The sequence below is a fragment of the Phalacrocorax carbo genome, chromosome 6 (genome assembly GCF_963921805.1).
Source record: "Phalacrocorax carbo chromosome 6, bPhaCar2.1, whole genome shotgun sequence".
In the NCBI taxonomy this organism is placed as follows: Eukaryota; Metazoa; Chordata; class Aves; order Suliformes; family Phalacrocoracidae; genus Phalacrocorax; species Phalacrocorax carbo.
Genome location: NC_087518.1, coordinates 10,079,770 through 10,100,085, shown reverse-complemented (window position 1 = coordinate 10,100,085; position 20,316 = coordinate 10,079,770). Strand labels below are relative to the sequence as shown.

At 37.2% G+C, this 20,316-nt stretch overlaps 1 protein-coding gene across 13 annotated transcripts in view; it reads right to left on the bottom strand.

The window, feature by feature from the left end:
• The window catches only part of FHIT (fragile histidine triad diadenosine triphosphatase), a 627,817-nt gene that overhangs the window by 426,037 nt on the left and 181,464 nt on the right, over nt 1-20,316 (bottom strand). For 12 of the 13 annotated variants that reach the window (XM_064453593.1, XM_064453598.1, XM_064453589.1 and 9 more), the window contains one exon: nt 8,314-8,518. In XM_064453593.1, the coding sequence (XP_064309663.1) occupies nt 8,314-8,496 (183 nt within the window). In that variant the 5' untranslated portion in view covers nt 8,497-8,518. The remainder of the gene's footprint in view (nt 1-8,313; nt 8,519-20,316) is intronic. The other variant, XM_064453602.1, reaches the window with a different exon arrangement.

The following is a 20,316-nucleotide window of genomic DNA, read 5'->3' as shown; positions in this document are numbered from 1 at the left end:
ATGAAATTTCCAATTGACTTTCCAGCAAATCTATTTTAATTACAAATGGAGATTTTGCATGTATTGCATTACTTATGGTAATTGTGTGACATCTATTATGAATAACCATGTATTCCAATCATCTCTTTTAATTATATTCTGCCATAAGAGCAAGCCATGCAATACCTTGCCCAGACTCAGTTAACTGTGTGTGTGCTGCCTATCACATTCTGATAGCTATGTTGGGGACAAAAGGTCCTAGACATGCACAAACTGTAACAGGAACGGCTTGTAACTGTCACCTCCTTCATTAGTCAGGAACTACTTAATACAGAAGAATAAAAAAAGCTGAATTTAAACTCAGTTATGTGCTGAGAAAAAAAAAGTATTTTTATTCCTTTCTTTTTTACAGTCCATGGTAAGTTGCACCTGAATGCAAAGCATATGGATATCTGCTGTTCAGGCAGGTACTTAAATTTTCTGTAGTGGCAAAATTGCAATGGCAGCAAACACTCCCTCTGTATTTGTTATCTACTGTCCATTTATGGCTGTTGAGTTTGCTTGGGTTTACTGATATGATAAAAACGATAAAATTACAGGTTTGTTCAATAACCACACCAATTACAAATTTGCTCTCTACTCGACTAGAAAATAACTGCTGGACTAAAAGTATTCATTATTTACGAACAGGACTTCACAGTTTTTTAAACAAATGCCAATTACTATGTTAAACCTCAAAGGAAACAACTCATTTTTACCTTTTCTGAATCCCACTTCATTTTCCCTGCCACTTTTCATACAGAAGTTTGCTACCTCTTAATTTTACTTCCTTCTACATAGCTTTGCTCTTCTGTCCTTTAAACTTGGCTTCTTCCAGCTCCTTAGGATGAGGCTTTTCTCACAAAACATTTAGCCAGGTTTCTTGCTATGCTAATATATAAATAGGTGAACTCTTTTTTCCAGATGATCTCTGCCACCCCAATGACAGGAACCTCAAAGTAAATTCACTTAAGTCAGTTACTATAAAACTATAGCTGTAAGTTGATGTAAAAATGCTGATATGCTTTGCAAATTGCTAATGAGGATAAACACGACAAAACAGGAGGCTGTAACTAACCTAACACACAGTGAAATAATTTCAAATGTGAGTGTAAGTTTAATTAAATATTTTCAACCTTCAAAAAATAAGCTGTTTTCATATAAAATAGGGTCTCAAAAATTATATCATAAAAATAAAAATCACAGCATTGGGAAGACAGTAGGCAGACTCTATGAAATTTGATCTTCCATGGCAATTAATCTTCCATCAGCCAACTGATCTAAAATTTAGATGTTTTACATTTTTTTCATGACAACAAGAATGGGCTTTCCAAATTGTTCTTACTTCACAAGCATGGTATAAATATGCCTAATAGGCACCACCATAGTGGGACTCAAGGCTAGGTTTCAGAAATTCTTCTGCATGTCCCTGGAGCTTCTAAGGACAAGCAGTTCCACTTTTAAAGGACATACTTTAGTCATGCACCTTCAATACCATACAGTGAGTGCCCCTGAAACACACAGAGCAATAGAGAGGTTCATGTATAATGTGGTTTTCTTTAAGTCATTTATAAGTTCCAAACAATGATGATGACCAACAGGTGACTGAACGGATTAGATCAACATGGGATTGGAATTTTTTAGCTGGATTTCAGTATGTTAGCAATGTAGCCAAGAAATATAATTGCACAGCTCCAACCCGTTATGACACACAGCTTACAAGCCCATTTTTCAGCAACCTCATTACTTTCCATACAGCAAGGTTTGAAGGTCAGTTGGACACATCACTAATAAGACACTACTCATCTCTCCATGGCATTTGGTAAGATGCTCCAACCTAGGAGCTACTGCCTCTCCCAGCTGCCTTAAGACAGCTTTTTTAATACCTCTTCCAGGTTGTCCTACAACCTGAGAAATTCTTATCACTAATCTGCTGAATGCAGGTAAATGAGTAATTCAGTTGGTAAATTAATGCATTTGCAAATCAGCAAAAAATACTTTTGATTTCATTACTTTCATTTTTTCTTTCTATTTCAAATACTGGCATAAAGCATTAGAATGGGATTTTCATCAACACTTACATTAATGGAACTATAACAATGCAAACAGAATCGGTAAATCCTTATGGTGAAGTACATTCTCCTTCAGCAGTGAGTACCTTTCAAGTAAGACAGGATTTGAAGGGAAAGTATTTTTATCAGACCAAACGATACAGTTGAATTCCAGCCCTGCAAATAAGACAGACAGACAAGCATTTGTGCACAGAGCCCTGAATCTATTATCTTCAGAAGCAGCATTTGCTAATGTGAGTCAAACACCATTCCTTTGTTTGTAGACCGCAAACAAAATGACTCCAGCCCTGAGATAATTAGCTGGCCTCTCTATCACCACTAAATTCAAGTGGTTTGCATACACAGAGCAGAGCACTCATTCTTTGGGCTGCCTGAGAAGAAGCTTTTTCCCAGAAGGTAGCTTGAGAATACAGTGAAGTTGATCTACTGGCTTGCTGCTGCCAAGGGTGTAGTCCCACTCCTTACCCTCTGTGCAACACAGTTTAATTTAGCCAAAAATTATTAAATCATAGGAACTGGTTTTCTTACTCTCATTTGTGCAAGTAAACATTAGGGCATTAATAAGTCCTACTTGAGGGATCTGGACTGCTCACAGAAGGAAGAGTCATGGAACAGCTTTATTTGGGATCTGAGAAAAAAAAAAAAAAAAACACTCAAAACTTTCAACTGACGCTCAATGGCTTCCATATGGTATCTCAAAAGAATTTTTCTAATACTGACAATACAGAAAGTAAGTCTGAATATCTCTTCTGCATTCCTGCTGAAGTAATATACTCTATATTTGCCTCATGTTTTCACACAAGATCTGTTCTTCCCATTCAGGAGGTCTTTTCTATACCAGCAAAGTTCTTTGTCCTCTTCCTAGTACTTTCTCCTTCCAGAGTTACTAGACATTTTGCAAAATTCATATAAGTAGTTCACTCCTTATTGTCCCAAACATCATTTTCTGTCTCCACGTGATTCCCTTGCTATCTCCAGGATCACATTTAGGTTACAAAGTCTTTAACAAACCTCTTATTTTTAGCTCTCTGCTAAAGAGCTAAAAGGAGCCTGACTGCTCCTTCGCATTGTGCTAAAGCAAGCTAATAATAATAGTAACACATACGAAGCTTCTTTAACAAGTACTAAAGAGTACTTTCCCACAGGGTTCGATAGGTATAATATGTAGTTCTAACAGTGCAGTGTACATCACTGCAATATGTAAATGTAAATTTATATATTCTGCAATATAACTGAATTTTATTTTCTATATCTTAGTTTTATGGCAAATATTAACACTTGCTTAGGCTAAAACCCATAAAATTTGTAATTAAGTAGCATAAATACAGATGTGATAAATGTGCAGTGTACAAACTACCTAAATCAGAATAGACAGCAGCTCTGTAACTTTATGAAGAATTAAAATTTCATATACATGCTAAATATCTTATTTTCAACCAAACTTGAGAGAGACTACTACTGTTCTTTCCAGAGCCAGTTTGCTCTCTTCAACGGAAATTCTGTCAGGACCATAACTAAACTGAAGCTTACTTTTAAAATATATTAACAAATAAGCCTAATCAAAAGGATTAATTCTTTTTAACCTCAAATCTTTTAAGAAAAGCAGCAATCCTTTGTGACAATACAGAATATGTCAGTCTGAAGTAATACTGCAATTCTGACAGCATATGACAGGGAGGCTCCCAAACAGACAAATCGTACCGCGAAGCTTACATCGCATGACCCTGGATCCCATCCCACACATGCAACAGACCCAGAACAGTTACACTGCAGCTTACGGTGCTATCAAGTCTTTGAAGGAGCATCTCATTCAAATAATGTTTTATCTACTCATTAATAAAAGGAACAAGCTGCAGTAACTCATAGTACAGCACACTGTCTCAGCAACAAATAATGACCATTAACTCAATCTAGTGATGAAATTGCCAGAAAACATCACATGCTTTGGGTTTTTGTATACAGTCTGTTCCCCTCAATCGGAATACTTTCTGGTGGAAAACACCAGAACTCTATGGAAATAGCAATACCAAATAGTCCTCAAAATTCAGTATATAACAGTTAAACAGTGTCTTTTTTAATCTCCTTTTTTTTTAATGGAAAAACCTTTTCATAATCAAACCCAGATTAAAAGTTATTGTAAAGTGTTTATTCTAATTTATTGCACACACACGCATACATGTGCACTTGCTGAGGGAGCCACAGTGTCCACCACAAATTTCTATAAAATTGCTTGGTCCTGATAACCCTCAGCTCATTGTTCCCAGCTGGAAAGCCTGTTCTTTTTAATAACCAATTCAATAAACTGTTGAAAAATGCTTTGTATAATATAGTATTGCCATAGATCTGATGTTTGTCTCTGTCATTACATATTGCATTCGATCAATTTACAAATGTTGCTGTGTTCCTTTTGTGCTAGTTCTTCTTATGGCATCCTGAACACAAATCCAAAGATCAATACCTTGTCTGCTGAAAAAAAATTGGACATAACAAATGAATAATTTTATTTATAATAGAAGTCCTAGCCCCCAAATGGATTCTCCTAATGTTCAAATTCATTTTTCATGTTTAACACAAGATGAAAGCAAGTACCCTGCACAATGCAATGAGAAAGGCAGTGATAAAAAAACCCAGTTCATATTTATTGAAGATGTGAGCAAAACCATGTAAAGCTATGGTGTATGGCTAGGAAAACATCAATAAAATGGTATGTCACTCACAAAGTATTTGTTACCATATTAAAGAGCAAAGAGTCCCTGTCAAAGAGCAGATGGATTTTCTTTAAAAAGACACTATAGTTCTGCTCTGAACTATGGAAGCAGCAAGGCTCCGAATGAAATAATTTAAGAAAGACAAGTAGAAGCTTAGCTCATGCTGGTTGCATGAACCGATTCAGTTCGTCTTGTGCCTTTTGTGTGACAGAAACAATGCGTTTGCCGACTACAGACACATCCCTGCACCATTCCAGCTACTGACTAGCTACTGCCTCTAAAACAACCATGTAGTTGTTCCAGGGAGCCACAAATGACTTCTTTCACAATCACTCTTTGAGAGCAGCAAGATAACAGAAGGTAGAGGGAACAGGGACCCTATTTTTCATAGAAAATCATATTGGTACCTCTACAAGTATAAGAATGCCAGCAAGCTTACACAATACCTCCTCCCCACTCCCAAGGTAACTGCCAAGATGTGCACTGCATACAGGATTCCCACCTAGACTCTTGGCTCCATACCAATTCACAGCCATTAGCAAAACAAAATCATGCCCTTTCTGTACAAAACAGAAAACCAACCCAAAAAGACACCCCCAAAACCAATATCTCATTAATCAACACTGTCCCCCAATACCACATGTCTGGCTGCTCTGAAATAAGACAGACAAGCAGATGGGGCTTCCCTGCCCCATCTTCCCCTCTAAACTATATGCAAGAGCAGAGCAGGTATGTACACCTCATTTTGTCATGGGAGTTGAATGACTTGACGTCTTCACACAGGCTGTGGTCAGACACCTCTGAGCCTTGACAATTTTGCTATTAGTGACAGCAAAAGGACCAACTGTCCTCAGGGGAACATGCACTAATCCTGCACACTGACCACACGTAGCTCTCCCTCTCCATTTGGTTGTGTCAAAAGAGGCAAATGAGTTTGCTACTGCTGTTAAATAAATGCGCATATTTTAGCTTACACAGTAGAGATTCCCAGGACTGCCAGATATCCCTTACTCAATAGTAAGATCCCAGTTACTTCCTATTTGGGAATCTGCAACAATCACATCTTCACTCAAAGGGATCCTGTTACGAACAGGTTCCTGAGTCCATGAGCTAGTGTGTGCCCATTAAACGGAAGTCTAATGCTGAGGCAACTGAGGCAGCTTTCTTCAGGAACAGGAGAACTCTCTCCTCCCCATGAATACTATGTTCTTGCTATTCCTATTCTTGGTTACTATTAGCACAGTTTGACTTTCAAGTATCAAACTGAATTCACAGGACTGGCAGCTGGAAATAAGCAAATCAAAACTTTGCAACATGTTAAGAGAACAAGCATGTTTTGGCATCGCTCAAATCATGAACACTGAACTCCACGAGACCATTCTGACTGATTTTTTTCCAGACTACAGCTTTATTTTAGAACTATTACAGCAAATTCACAACTCCAATCCTACGTTCTGTTTCAAGATGGAATTTCAACCTTACTAGTTAATTAAAGCCACCACCTGGAGTGAGCTGGCTTTCAAACTGATTTCCTTTGTCTCTCTAATTCACACACATTAATATTTTATTTTCTACTGGAAAAAAAAAAGAAATGGAATGTCACAAGTGTGCCAAAGACAAGGCAGATAAAATTATTGCAATAAAACAAAGAAAATACACTTCTTACTGCCAGGTCTTGAGATGAATGCTGCATTATACAGACATTTTAAAGGCTTACAACCACAAATTGCTCTATTTTACACACTGTATTCTAGCCTGTGCATCAAGATATTTTCTAATTTTTTTCTTATTGTAATGAGAAAGGTAAAGGGTTGGGCTTTTATTACTTGAACATTTATTCAATGGAGAAACAAAGCCTACATTGTATATTACAACACATGAGCTATTAAAACACTGCGACACTATAAAATATGCTGCAATACTCATTATGGGATAACAAAGCTAAACCCAAGCAAATAAATGTATTTGCCAAACAGTCAGCAATAACTATACAACTAGAGTTTATAATCTTTAATTATTTAAGAAGGAAAGAAGCTTGTAATAATTAAGTTTTATAGGCTGCTTAAATTGTCATTACTAGGTGCTCACAAAACTTTAAAACAAGTATCTTTCATCTGACATAACTCTTCTTTATTTTTAACAACAGATGCAATAGTTCACTTAACTGATTAATTGAAAAAAATCATTATCTGTTGTTTTTAAAACTTCCACACACAGTACAGATAACATTTTATTTACTCTCAGACCTGGACAATGCATATACCAACATACTGCTCAGGCATTTACAGGCTCTGCCTCTCACAGTGACTGACGTGATACTGTCTTTAGACAGCTTTGAAAATCTTTTAGTTTTGTTTTTTTTTTTAATGACAAATCTGTAATCACATCAATTTACATCAGATACTTCAGAAACGTGAAGCTGAGAACTGTTCATTTCATTGATGAAAATATATTGGCGAGATAACACCACCTTTAACGTTTCTATAAAGTCTATGCATCTTTGCTGTACATTTATAACCAAATGATCTGACTTCTGGTACAAACAGACACCGTTCAAAGCAGGTGTACAGAGTAGTTCTATATTGAGAATTATAATCTACAGAAGTGACAGGAGGAGAGGAAGTTTCCATATTTCAGAAGAAACACACTTATGTTTTTTAAAAATACCTATTTAATGTTACTAAATTTGAAATTATACATTAAATTATGAAAGAATCAACAAAAAATTACAGAAGAATAAGAAAGCTTTCAGTAAACTCCAGACAACTTTATTCTTTTCCCAAAACACTTTCAGCTGTTGCCTTACTGAGTTCCAACTAAAATTTTACCACGGACCTCTATAGAAATTAAGTGATCAGTCATGAGTATCTCTGAAAAGTTCGACATCCAGCCAGTGAAATCAGCACAAGTTACACAACAGCAGAATTTTGACTGGAAAATAATAAGCCACACTACAAAATACACTGAATGGGTACCTTTAGCACCTTGCAGAATCAAGTTCCTATACAGTTTCTATACTGAGAATTTTACTTACAACATGGGGCCTCATTTTTTCCTGAGGAAATGTGCGCTATACAGATGGTTTATTTAATCCATTCCTACCTAAATTAATCAAAGCAATCTGTCTCCACCCCCCCACCCCACCCCCAAAACAAAAAAAAGAGTCTTCATACAGGATTCTGCTGCCATTTGACAAATTGTTTACATTTAGCTGGGAGAAATTGAAAAACCTCCATAAAGAAGGTACCACATCTAAAAATAAGTGACATTATTAAAAGGGAAGCAGGATGTGTTATTTAGCATAATATGAAATTTAAACAGTACCACCTCAGATACACTTTAAAATGCTTTTAGTAGCACCTGGTTGTTTATACATCTTCTGTGGTGAAAAGGTCAATAGAAATTCACCTCTAAGGTCACAGTTGCTAAGCAACTGGTTTCGGCAGTTCTGCAACACCGATCAAGCGTGTTACGTTCCACTGCCTGGTTTCAGAATAACCCGCGTAGCATCCTACCTGGCCTTTGAAGCGCACAGAGCTCCTCCTGCTTCTCCCAAGAGCGTGGGTGCCCATTGTCAAGGCGCTGCATGAAAGGATACGTCCTGGGACCACCGGCTTCCGGTTGACGAGAGCAAAGGAAAGCTCAGTCTTCAGGAAGACCATGGAGGGCTTGATGAGGTGCTGCCCGAATCTCAGCATGATAAATGTTAATCTTCAGGGTCTGAAAGAGACAATAGTTAAGATAATTTACAGACTGACTTTGCTTTTCCAAACAACAGACATGAGAAAACCACGTTGTCTAGGCAGCTACTGAAAGTGTCTCCTGGGCTCGCCAAGGCATTGGGTGTTTTGGAAAGGTTGGTAAGGCTTTCCTAAAAGTATCACTTCTTCGAAGGGGTGGTGGAAAGGCGTGGCTTCTTTCCAAAGCAAAAATTTTACATATGATTTCTTAATCCCTTTTGTCATAATCTTGGCAGGGCTACAAAATTCTAGACAGAGAATGTCATTTCTCCCTCTCATTTTCATTTGTTCTGCATTGTATACATTTAAGTCATATGTGCTTGGAGAAGCATGAATAATATTTCACATGCCCTCTGTCACAATGCAAAACAAGGCACACAGGACTTAGGAAATAAAGAAACCACATTTTCTAAATCAATCTCTCCACTAAATACCTCAATTGAAGAAATACTGACAAATTAAGAAAAGCATATTTAGTCATCTTCCATCCATACTTTCTAGTTTGAGCAACTGAAATGTGAAGACTATCAATAGTTGTGTGCAACATTTTCTCTTATGCAAAGAAAGCCAAAGATTTCCACTTTCATCCACTAAAATTTTCTGTCTTCCTGGTTAGGATGAAAATCCTTCTTCAATAACTAAGGCACAAAGACCTATTTTAGGTCTTTAAGCCCTAGAGTATTTAAAGTATTTAATTCAATCAGAAATATCCAAGGTGCTGCAGGGTAAAACATGAAGTAATGAAGAATTTCATGTAACAATACTTCAGACACATTGAAAGCATTACACTAACATTACCTTGCTTAAACCAAGTGACTAATCAGAAAATTCAGTTTTATAAGTTGCTTCAGATGGTAAAAGACACTGTTAGAGTCATGTAGGGTCTTTTGCTGCAGGTCTTTTCTTGCAAGCCTACTGTGTTTAGTAAGACCCGAACTTGGTTCTTCATCTAAAAGATTTATTCTAATTGAAGGCCTCACTCCTCATATCTGCTCCAACAAAAGTACATATAACAACCCCCTCTAAGTGCACAGGTTGAAAGTGTTTTTAAGTACTTGTTCTTTGGAAGGAAGTTCTGGCTTTTTCAGCTATCTGATTCCACAAAAGAACTTAACTAAATTAAATTAAGGATAGCAGATGCATTTGTCAGGCTTTACCCCAGAAAAATATGTATAAAACTTAGTATAAGATACAATAACCAATCAGATGACTACACATTCAAGTAATAAATATTCTCTAAGAAGACACCATGTCTTGTTTTATTTCTGAAAATCACAGATTAAAGGAAATGCTTGAGCAGACCACAGAAGAGTGAAGGTTTTAGCCATCCCTGTTTCAAAGATCTGAAAAGGCTGTATAATTATTTTTTTCCAATAAAGTCAACAGAAGCTTAAGTGTCTGAGAAGATGCGTCCCTTAATGTAGATTAAACAGAAACTTGACAGCATACAAAAATCAAGTCTCTTTAACTACTAGAAAAATCACTTACCATAGGAAACACCTGCTATGTGCTGATGTGCTTGTGATGATGTCTTAAAAAATAATTATTAGGAAATTCAATCTTCCTCATTTCTCTTAAACAGTCCATCAGCAACCCCCCTGCGGGGGTTTCCCATTCTGAGTAAAACATGCAAGAATGTTTTCACATGATATGATAAAAAAACGCAGTTCTCTTCACAATGAAGGAAATGTGTCTGATGAAGGAGGAAAACACATTAAATAGCCAGGACTACCATCCAGTGATGAAACCGTAAGCTGTTATTTCCAGTAGCTGGAAAACCAACTGTACCACCACACCTACCATTTCATCCTGCAGTACTATGGACAGAAATAAACGTACTACCAATCATTTCTTGTTCTGTCTTCCAGACTCCTGGTAACTAAAAGCACTGTCCAGTGACATGGAATAGACTTAAACCCAGAACCAAGGCTTTAAACTAACAGAAGCTGAATTTAAAATCTGATGCTTTGAAATTCTATTTAAGGCAGCAGAAACCTGAGATTTTAGTAATTACCAGAAGTCCTCTGGCTGGCTGCTGCCATAGGCAAAAAACAGTAAACAATAGCAGGATAAAGATGATGACATCAGAAATAAGGCCTGAATCCCATGCTTCAACAACTGAGACTCCAGGGAAGCCAGAAATGGATGGCATGATGCTCTACTATTCTAATTATCTATCTAAAATTACTAGGGGCTCCTGTGGGTCATGCCAGTCTAATGATGACACTGAAACTCATTTAAAAATAACCAAATCCCATTATGAAGTGTATGTTGTGAAATTCTTCAAGTTGCAGAATAGAACAAATATTGATAATTACAAGAATCAAGGATAAGTTTGTGTTAAGGTGTTCATGTTAGGGGCAAGGGCATCCCCTGAGGTAAAAGTTTTTCTAAGTCAAAACATCACTGCAGGAAGTCGATTTGGGACAGACAAGGACCACATTGGAGAGTTGATAAACAGTAAAAACCATTTTTATTTGAGCAAGAAATCCAATATGAAGGTCTTCTAGCTTAAATATCTAAATATCCTATTGTACTGCTTACCTAAATATTCCACTATCCTACCCAATAAGCGACTACCCATACAATAAAAACATATTTCTCTATCCCCCTTTAACTCTGAGGATTTGGAATCCTGTTTAGATTGAATAGTCAATTATTAATCTGGCCTTAAGACCTCCATTTAGTCCATATACAGAGATGTTAAATTCATGGAAAATCCTGAGTGTTCAATATCTCAAAATGGGAAGGGCTAGTACCACGAAGCAGTGGGCAGAACGTACCAGAATGATGGAATGGAGCTGAAATTCCAAACCTGACATTTGGGTCTATCTGAGGTCAAACAGAGCACTGTAGCCAGTAGGCACTGCTCCAACAGGCAACCTGTAGCAAGCAGGGAAGCGGCAGAATTCCCTAACTCAAGAAGATCATTCACAACCCAAAACCATGGCCATAACTCTACAAATCCACACACCATCACAGGCAACTTGTACAACCTCCAGTGAACCTATAGAGAACACATCTGCAATGCACAATAACACCATAAAGGAGAAGGGTCTCTTCAGGATATTCACGATCATCTGGACCCTATCAGTTACTGGACATAATTTCATCACTGGAATGTTTTTATTAAACCTAACCCTAAGCTGTATTGAGATAAATACATATCTGATGGCCCTATCAGAACCATGCCATACATCCTTTCTCACACTTCAACAGAGATTTTCAAAAAATATTTTGTGAGTTGAGCTGACATCTTATACGAATATACTCAAAATTTGTCAAAATAAATATATGAAACATTATTAGCCACAGAGTTTGGGTCACCATTGTTCTCTAATATCAATGGGTATTGTCACTGAGTTAAAAACAATTAAAAATGCATTTTCAGGAAGTGATAAATGGATCCTTACATTCTGTGGACCACTGAATTCAGGTTGACTGTACCACATGCATCTTCACTTTTTTTACTGTCATCTTGTTAAAAAAAGAGTCCAGAAAGGACCAGTAAAGTAAAAGCACTGGCCTCACACCTCCCTAAGCAATAGGTTGAAGAATCAGGCTCCAGCCCAAGTGGATTTACCCAGAATGATCACAACATTTTTAAGTCTCACGCATAGAATTAATATATGTATTAAAACCTTTTGTATTTGTTTACCATACAATAATATATCTGAGCCATGTGTTTCTCTCTTGATTCACACTAAATAAATACAACATGTGTTTCAAACAAGCGTGTCAGTTATATTGGTTGCGCTATGTAATACTGCAGACTTCCCAGTGCTGTTCTTTCCAATTCTGAAAGGGGATTATGAGTTTTTCTTAAACAATTATTCACAATCTATTATATCTATTATATATTACTTAAGCTGTTTTCTGCCCTAGTGATCCTCTGTGTTTTCTGTAAAGCATGATCGTCTGTGCTCAGAACTAATACAAATGCTAAAAAATACATTAGGGAAATGAGTAATGGGTACAACCGAAAAATCCGTGGCTGCACAGCAACACACTGCAGCAAGACTGGAATATTCCAGAGTGCAGCGAGGCAGGAAACTGCTACCAGCAAAGCAAGCTTTCAGTCATCTGAATTCTACCTGCACATTGCTTGAATGACCTGTAAACAAGCAGAAATCAATAGAGTACAGGTGCATGCACGCAGGTCATGAGATGCAAATAGTGTGTGCACAAGGTTTCCCAGCTGATTGGAATCACCTCGCTAACTCTGTTCCTCCAGGTATTTCCATTTTTCATATAATAAGGAGGTCATTGCCAGCTAAGACAGAAACTAAATATAATTGGTGAATGTTTCTTCTTTAATGTTAGTAGTCTTTCTAATCCCAGTAATAAGGAGGACAATTACACAGTAATGTTGGAAAATGAAAGAAATCAATTTCTGATAAAAGAAAATTTCAGCCCAGTTTAACACAGTTTCTATTCTGACTATTCAGATAAAAAGTGTATTTACTCTTCTTCATATTGCACATATACATTACATTGCCTATTTCATCTGCCTCATTTTCCTAATTAAATTTCCTTCAAGCTGCGTTCCTGAAGTTGTAGGTGGGAATATAGTATTAAAGGCTTCCATAGCAAGTAGACTAATTTTACAGCCACAACAGATCTCAAATCTGTATAACCCATACTAGAAAAAAAAAAATTACACTGGCATTCTACATTACACCCTGAAAAATAAGAGTGCTAAAATTAAGAAAAAGTTGATATACACTGAAATACTTCCAAATATTATTACAGTTTAGTAAAATTTCATGAACAGACAGATTGCATTTGCCCAGCCTATATATATATACTACCCATACATTTAATATATTTTTGAGAGAAAATCTAAACGCAGGTCTCAATTCTCCAAGCTTATTTGGTTTTGGGGGCCAGAGGGTTTGTTTTGTGCCTCATTTTTAAAATAGCAGAAGCCATAGAATCGTTGGTGTCAAATGCACAGGGAGAAGCAGGAACAGAAGATAAGGTTCACCTAAAGATGGGTCCCTAGGACATCAAGATAGGTGTCTGCTCGTTACATGTTATCTTTAGAGTCAGAGACCCGTAGCCTGGAATACCGTTGGAAATTACTTTCTCTGTATGGACTATAAGGAGTGATGGCACTAATTCTTTAAGGCTGTCTTCCTGCCTCCACAGACCTCCCCATTGGATGCTTAATTGAGATGGTGCTGGTACTCCAAAATGCCCCTTTACTTTATGATACAATTACTTGTCCTTAACGACAAGCTGTTGAGATCACCACCCGCTGGGAACAAAGCTCAAGGCTTTTGCTGAGCACTCACGTGAGCACTGTTCTAGGAAAGCTACGAATCTGGTTGTAACCAGAGAACACAAGATAGTAAAAAATGGGCTGCTAACTTAAAATATGTAAAACCAACTGCAACACCATTATCCCTCTGTGCTAATATAAATTAGTATCTTAGAAACAATCCAAAGAGTATTCTTAGATTTTGAAGTTTGTCATTTTACCATATTAATATCACCTGTTCATTAATTTTGACACTCCTCATTCTACTACTCAATTTCACTGTAAAAACACTGCAAATTTACATGGCAAAATGAAAACAACTTAGTTGTTTTTTTTCCAAGGTCTTACAGAATTTTATTTTTTTTTTAATTCAGCAAGCTAAGACAACTTGTGTCACACACTGTAGTTAAGGGAACAAAGTAACTCTCCAGTAAATGATGTTTGTGGCTTACTTCAGATTTTTCTATCGCTTTTTCTAAGCTGCCCTTTATCCTACAAACTATATCCTTAAATGCATCCTTCTATTTTTCCCTTTAAAAGGTTTGATTATGTGGAAAGTGATATTCCTACTTAGACATTTGAATTCTGCACCACATTCAAGAAGGATGTACAATGGAGAAATGCCCTGCATGCTATCTTCCTCTTTTCATGCTTTATTTTTTACTTATTCCCTCCCCTCACTGCCACTTTGTGAGGATGAAATCCACACAATTCAGAATATTACTTATTTAACCCAAACACATACCAAGGAATCGTCTTGTTCCTAGCAGCCAGGATTTGCCATTTTGATCAAAGAATACTTAAAAACACTACCAAAAAGAAATAATTTTATTCTAAAAATTAGTCAGTTTTTCTACTAACCCTTTGTCCCTAGAGCAGCTTTGTCTCTCAACAACCTCCACTCCCACCCTTGTACAAGATTTAACTATGTATTTTGAGTTCTTCCAGTTTCAGAAAACTGACTCTAATTTAAAAACAAAATAAACACAAAAAACCCAACCCAACAACAAACAAACCCCCTCCCTCTCAGGGAGCCAAAATATAACATGTTACTGCTACTTCTGTTCTGAAAAAGCCAAGAAGAATTATAAACTAGAAAAGGTGCTCAAGTATCTTTGACAGCCATAGCCTAGATCCTCTCCATGGGGATGGTATTTAATGCTCTACATGGGGTTGAAGGGAAAAGCCTGTGTAGATTATTTTCCATTTTCACCACCCACAGAAGCTACTGAACAGAAAGCCCATTAGATGTGATGCATGCAACCAATCCCGGTGGTGTTGACAAGGACTATTTTCTCACGTCATATGCAGATTATGATGGACTTGAATCCACTACATGTGGTTTCCCCTGCTTAACCTAGCAGTGAAGAAAACATCCAAATTATTACTGTTTAAATATATTGCCATTTTCTTAGCATGGTCAATCAAGCTAAATTACCTACACTTAATATTAAAATAGACTGTGGTCTGTTGCATAGTACCTAAGCACCTTAATATGTATGATGCTAAGAGCCATCCATTTGCAATCCCATAGCTGGCCTTCCCCTTGCAGCTCTTCATTCACCCAGGCTGCAGCAGCGTTTCCCAGCCCCTCTGGAACAGTATTTTTCCATTATGCTTCACAGTGTTTATCTCTCAGAGTTGCACCTGGAAGCCCTGGTATTGCTGTTACAGCAGATTCTCCTAGGGCATGACTGTGACCACCATGAAAACAGTCCCTTCCTCTGCCCACTTCTCCTACTGCCTCTTTGTAGCTTTTGGGTTACACCAGTGGACCCAAGAACATGCCTACACAAAGCTTACTGACCAAGCAGCACCCAACCCTGAGCACAGCACGCTCCAGTTAACATTAACAGCATCATGAGCAGGAACCTGAGGTTGGCCTACTCAGCGTGTCCTGATGAAAACCAAGTAGTTCCCAATCAGACTGGGTCTGACAGGGATGGGGTTACCTTTCTTCACAGTAGTGTGTATGGAACTTTGTTTTGGATTTGTGACTAAAACAGTGCTGATAACACACCAGTGTTTTGGCTATTGCTGAACAAGGCTTCTCTTTTTCCCAGTCTGCCTACCACCAGTCACTTGATGTATGTCTTCACCTGTGGCTCCTGATAGTAAAGCTGCATGCCTATAAACCTGTCTCAACACCCTTTGCACCACCAGTCTAGCCCTCAACATAATATACTTAAAATGGAAGATACACAAAATTCAAACAAAACACTGTTAGCCTATTTAAAAGCTAAAGGTCAAATACAATACTGCATGCACTAGTGGCATTGGGATCTGAACTTCCAGCCCCCAGGATAAAGCAACACAGATCCATTCTAAATGCCAGTAGAGACAAGCTAAGTTTTAAGGGGAGCCTTACATGCTACTAAAAGATCTTCCAGCTGCCTCCTTCAGATCTTCAGCTGTTTTGGTTCTTTTGCCAATTTATTTATTTTTGAGGTAAACTTTACACATTTTTTCAAAATTGTTTCTCCTTGGGCATTAAACAGCTTGTCTACTGCACCTGATAAGTAATGTGTGAATACACACAGGCACACCCATATAAGTCTGTCCTCAGTTTCCTCTCTCCTATTTGTCCAGTCCACCATTGCCATGACTTTTATGGTCTTAGTTTAAAAAACAAAACAAAACCCCAAAACCAACCAAACAAACAAAGAAAAAAAACCACAAAAAACCAAAGTCCCCACAACCCCCAAAAAAACAATTCAAACCTCCAGACACCCAAGTCTTTGTTGACCAAGAAGGATACAGACACCTGAAAAGTAAACAGCTCTGTAGAAACACTGTAAAGCAATCACAACATTGACGAGTTAATCAACAAATGCAGAATCAAGCTAGATATCAAAAGCAATATACCCATCCATAATACATGTAGAGGGCATAAATATTTTTAAATGATGTAGAAGCAGTTGTCAAATTCATTTCTATAGCAAGCATTCTGGAATACAAATTAGGCCAACTTGTTTGTTTCTTATAATTCAGGTAAAGAGTGCAAAGTTGTACACAATAAATAAAAGCGTTTGTAGAGACAAAATAACTGTATAATCCGTTAAACTTAAAGAAAAATGAGGGCTTAGAAGTTATGAAAGCACTAAACATGCGCTACATCCTTCAACTGTCCATATGTATACCGTGTTCACCAGCAGATGACTCATATAGCATTTAACCATACTGAGAGAATAATTCTGGCAGTGGAAGCTCATTGTTCACCTCTGTGCTCAGGTAACAGCTCAACTTTTCCATATACTAGGACTTGTTTCCAAATATCACATTAAAATATTTTTGCTGTTTTGACACCCTAGCTATACTTACAACTTTACTTTTTTTTTCAAGAAACTTTTATGATGACTAACATGGATTAAAATCCCTGACTTGCATTATACTGGAGTTGGTTGATTTCCATTTTATGCCAGAATACATAAGCATGAACTTAACACACCGCAATGTTACACAGATACCTCTCAAACAGAATCCCAAATCCAAGACTTGATCTAGAGCTTCACAATCTTCTCTGCTAGACATCTGTGCCCACTTTTCCTCATATTAGCAGAGATGATCCAAGATTACAATTCCTCCTTCCATCGTCATCCAAGAAGATGACATGAATGCAAAGAAATGCCTGATAACTAATAACTTTTCAAAATCACTATATCAGTGATTTTAAGGAAGATGTTTTATGAAAAAGGATGCAATCAAGAGGCTTACCTCCTCATGGGCTTCTACTGAAAGAGCAAAATATGTACAAGCATACATATGCAATAAAATAAATTATGTTCACAAATCTTTCCTTAGTGTTACTCTCCTAGGAAAATATAAAAACCCACGCATTACATTTTAAACATTGTTAAATAACTTGCATCCACCATAGCTATTATCCTGATGCATGGAGAAATCATGGTTTTGGTTTTGCCTCTGCAAGTCATTCTGATGAACGAGACCTTTAGTGTTGTAATAACTATTGTGAGTAATGGAACAACGAATGGCGTTTATTAAGAAAGAACACTGAATAATGTATTACCAGCACTAAGATCAAGGGAAAATACATTTTTATCAGGAAAAAATATTAATATCAATCATGTAATTTGTTTAAAGCAGAAAGGTGAAAGGCAGAAAAGGAAAAGCTTAAGAAAATGCTACACAGTATGCAATAAACGGCAGAAATCATACTGTGAAAAACCCCTTTTCTAGAGTGGCTACCTAGGGCTACATTACATGCTAGAGGAACAATAAAAGAATGTGACATTTCTTGAGATATATAAGTGTAAGGAAAACTCTACCCTGGTGAAGGTAGAGGTGGGGGAGGAAGGTCACTATAGAGACTAACGCACTGCACCTGGAAACACTTGAGTTAAAGCTCATTTCTTCTGAGGCTAAAAATTAAGGGAGCTGACATGATGGAACAACTACGAATGTTCTTTTGCTATACCTTTCAGTGGAAAGAGGTGGCTTTAAAAAGTGGAGAGGAGAAGAAGCTGTCGTGTTTTAGCATTCTTATTTATTACTTCTATAGCACTACATAAAGTCACTTTATAGGCTTTAGAAATACACACCAAGACTAAGTCTTCCCCTGAAGTGGCCTACTATTTCCTTTGAGTGAATGCGATTTGGACATCTGTAGTATCAGACAGAACAGATAGGGCAAACAGGGTTGCAGAAGAAAAGCTGCAGGGAGTTAAGTGAAAAGATTCAAAGAATAAAAGTCCATGGAGAGAAGACAGAAATGGCTTTTCCCAAAATTCTGTGATGGCACAAACCAAAGCACAATGAGAAACAGAGCGAGCACAGGGTATGCTATGGGGAAATGATGGTCCACACAACTCAGGGCCAGCACAAGTCCAGACAAAAATAAGTGTGTGATGAGCAAGAGAAGTTGCATGGTGAGTTTCCAGACACAGTCCAGAATTTTTTAACTTATGTCACTGAGAAACCAGTTACGTCACTTCAAAAAACCCTGTTGATTCAGTGTACAGTTTTAAGCATTGATTTTCCATATTTTGTTCTTTTGTCCTTTAAACTTCTTGATACTTAGCACCAGGGAAACTGAAAGATGCAAAAAATGTCACCTTCTTCAGATGAAACTGTTTCAGTTAAAGAACTGCAGAGTTAAAGTAAATCCTGTGCACTAAAAATAAAATTATCAGCAGAAAGATTGAGTCGGCTAAGATTTCTGAAACTCACAAAGAGAAGAAAAAAGCCACACATACACAATGACTCCCGACCATACTTTTTGCCCATGTAAAGAAAAATACAACACGATCAGTAAGAACAAGTCTGGGATTAGTGTTATCATACTTAAGTTCATTCTGAATGCAATGTATTAATATTAGACCACGGTTTTGCCTCTGTAATACTATGAATTTATTGTATTTGGAGCAATTCCTGCAACACCCAAGTGTCTCCACAAGCATTTTTTCCTGCTGAATTAATAAATGTAACATAAACATCTAGAGGAAAATGCAGACACTGTACTTTACCTAAGAATTCCTCAGGCATATAGATTAAGAGAGTCATTTAATGAAAATTTATTGTCAGATTTACATTTATACATAGCTAATAATACTAGATAGTGGGTTCTTTACATTTATGTACAGTGCATTTATGTCTAACGTTAGATGTTGGAATCTTTAAGACATCCCATTAGCTCTCATTTTACCACCTTATATATGCACATGCTCTCCAAAATAAAGCCATTTAAACCAGGTCGTTCCATCAGCACTGGAATTAATGAATCCTCGTTTCAAAGGATTTATGTCCCCATCTTTCCCACACCTCTTTTTGTTCCCCCCACAAGAATGAGAGCCCTGTGACTCTTAGAACATCCCAGCCAGGTGAGTTACAGCAGTGCTGTGGTTAACTGATGCGTCTGCGCGTGCTGAGCAGCCAGCCCAGAGGTGCACGCTGGCTGATGCCAAGCAACACCTGTAACGGTTAGGAGGAAAAAGACGCCCCCATCATGATCAGGAGGTTAAGGCTGCTGACCAGAAATATACTGTTATAACCATAAAGTCTAATTACATAACCACCACGGTACACATACATATCTAATTATACACTACACATTTAAAAGATAAAGTGCTGTTTGAATGTTGAAAGTTTGTTACCTTTTTTTTTTTTTTCATGTTTATACAATAGTCACTGGCAAAATGCAAGCATGCATGAATTTTTCTTACTATTTCTGGTTTATTTAAACCAGTAGGACTGCAAAATGCATGCATACAATGGTGGAAAGAAAATAAAGAAAATAACTGTAAATGCACAAAATGTGCAAATCCTTCAGAAAATATAGACTGTACGCTTTAGTGAACTATTTGAAGAAAGGTGGTCATGAGTAAAGGAATCTGAGAAAAAAGAGGTTGTGCACTTTTCTAGGTTAAACTTCCCCTCTCTGCACACATTTTCTCTCTGACTTTCCACAAATGCTCTCTGTATACTTGACCATATGTTCAGAAAATGGTAAATAACGTTCTTGTTTTCTGGCCACTTCCCTGTCTTTATCAAAGATACCT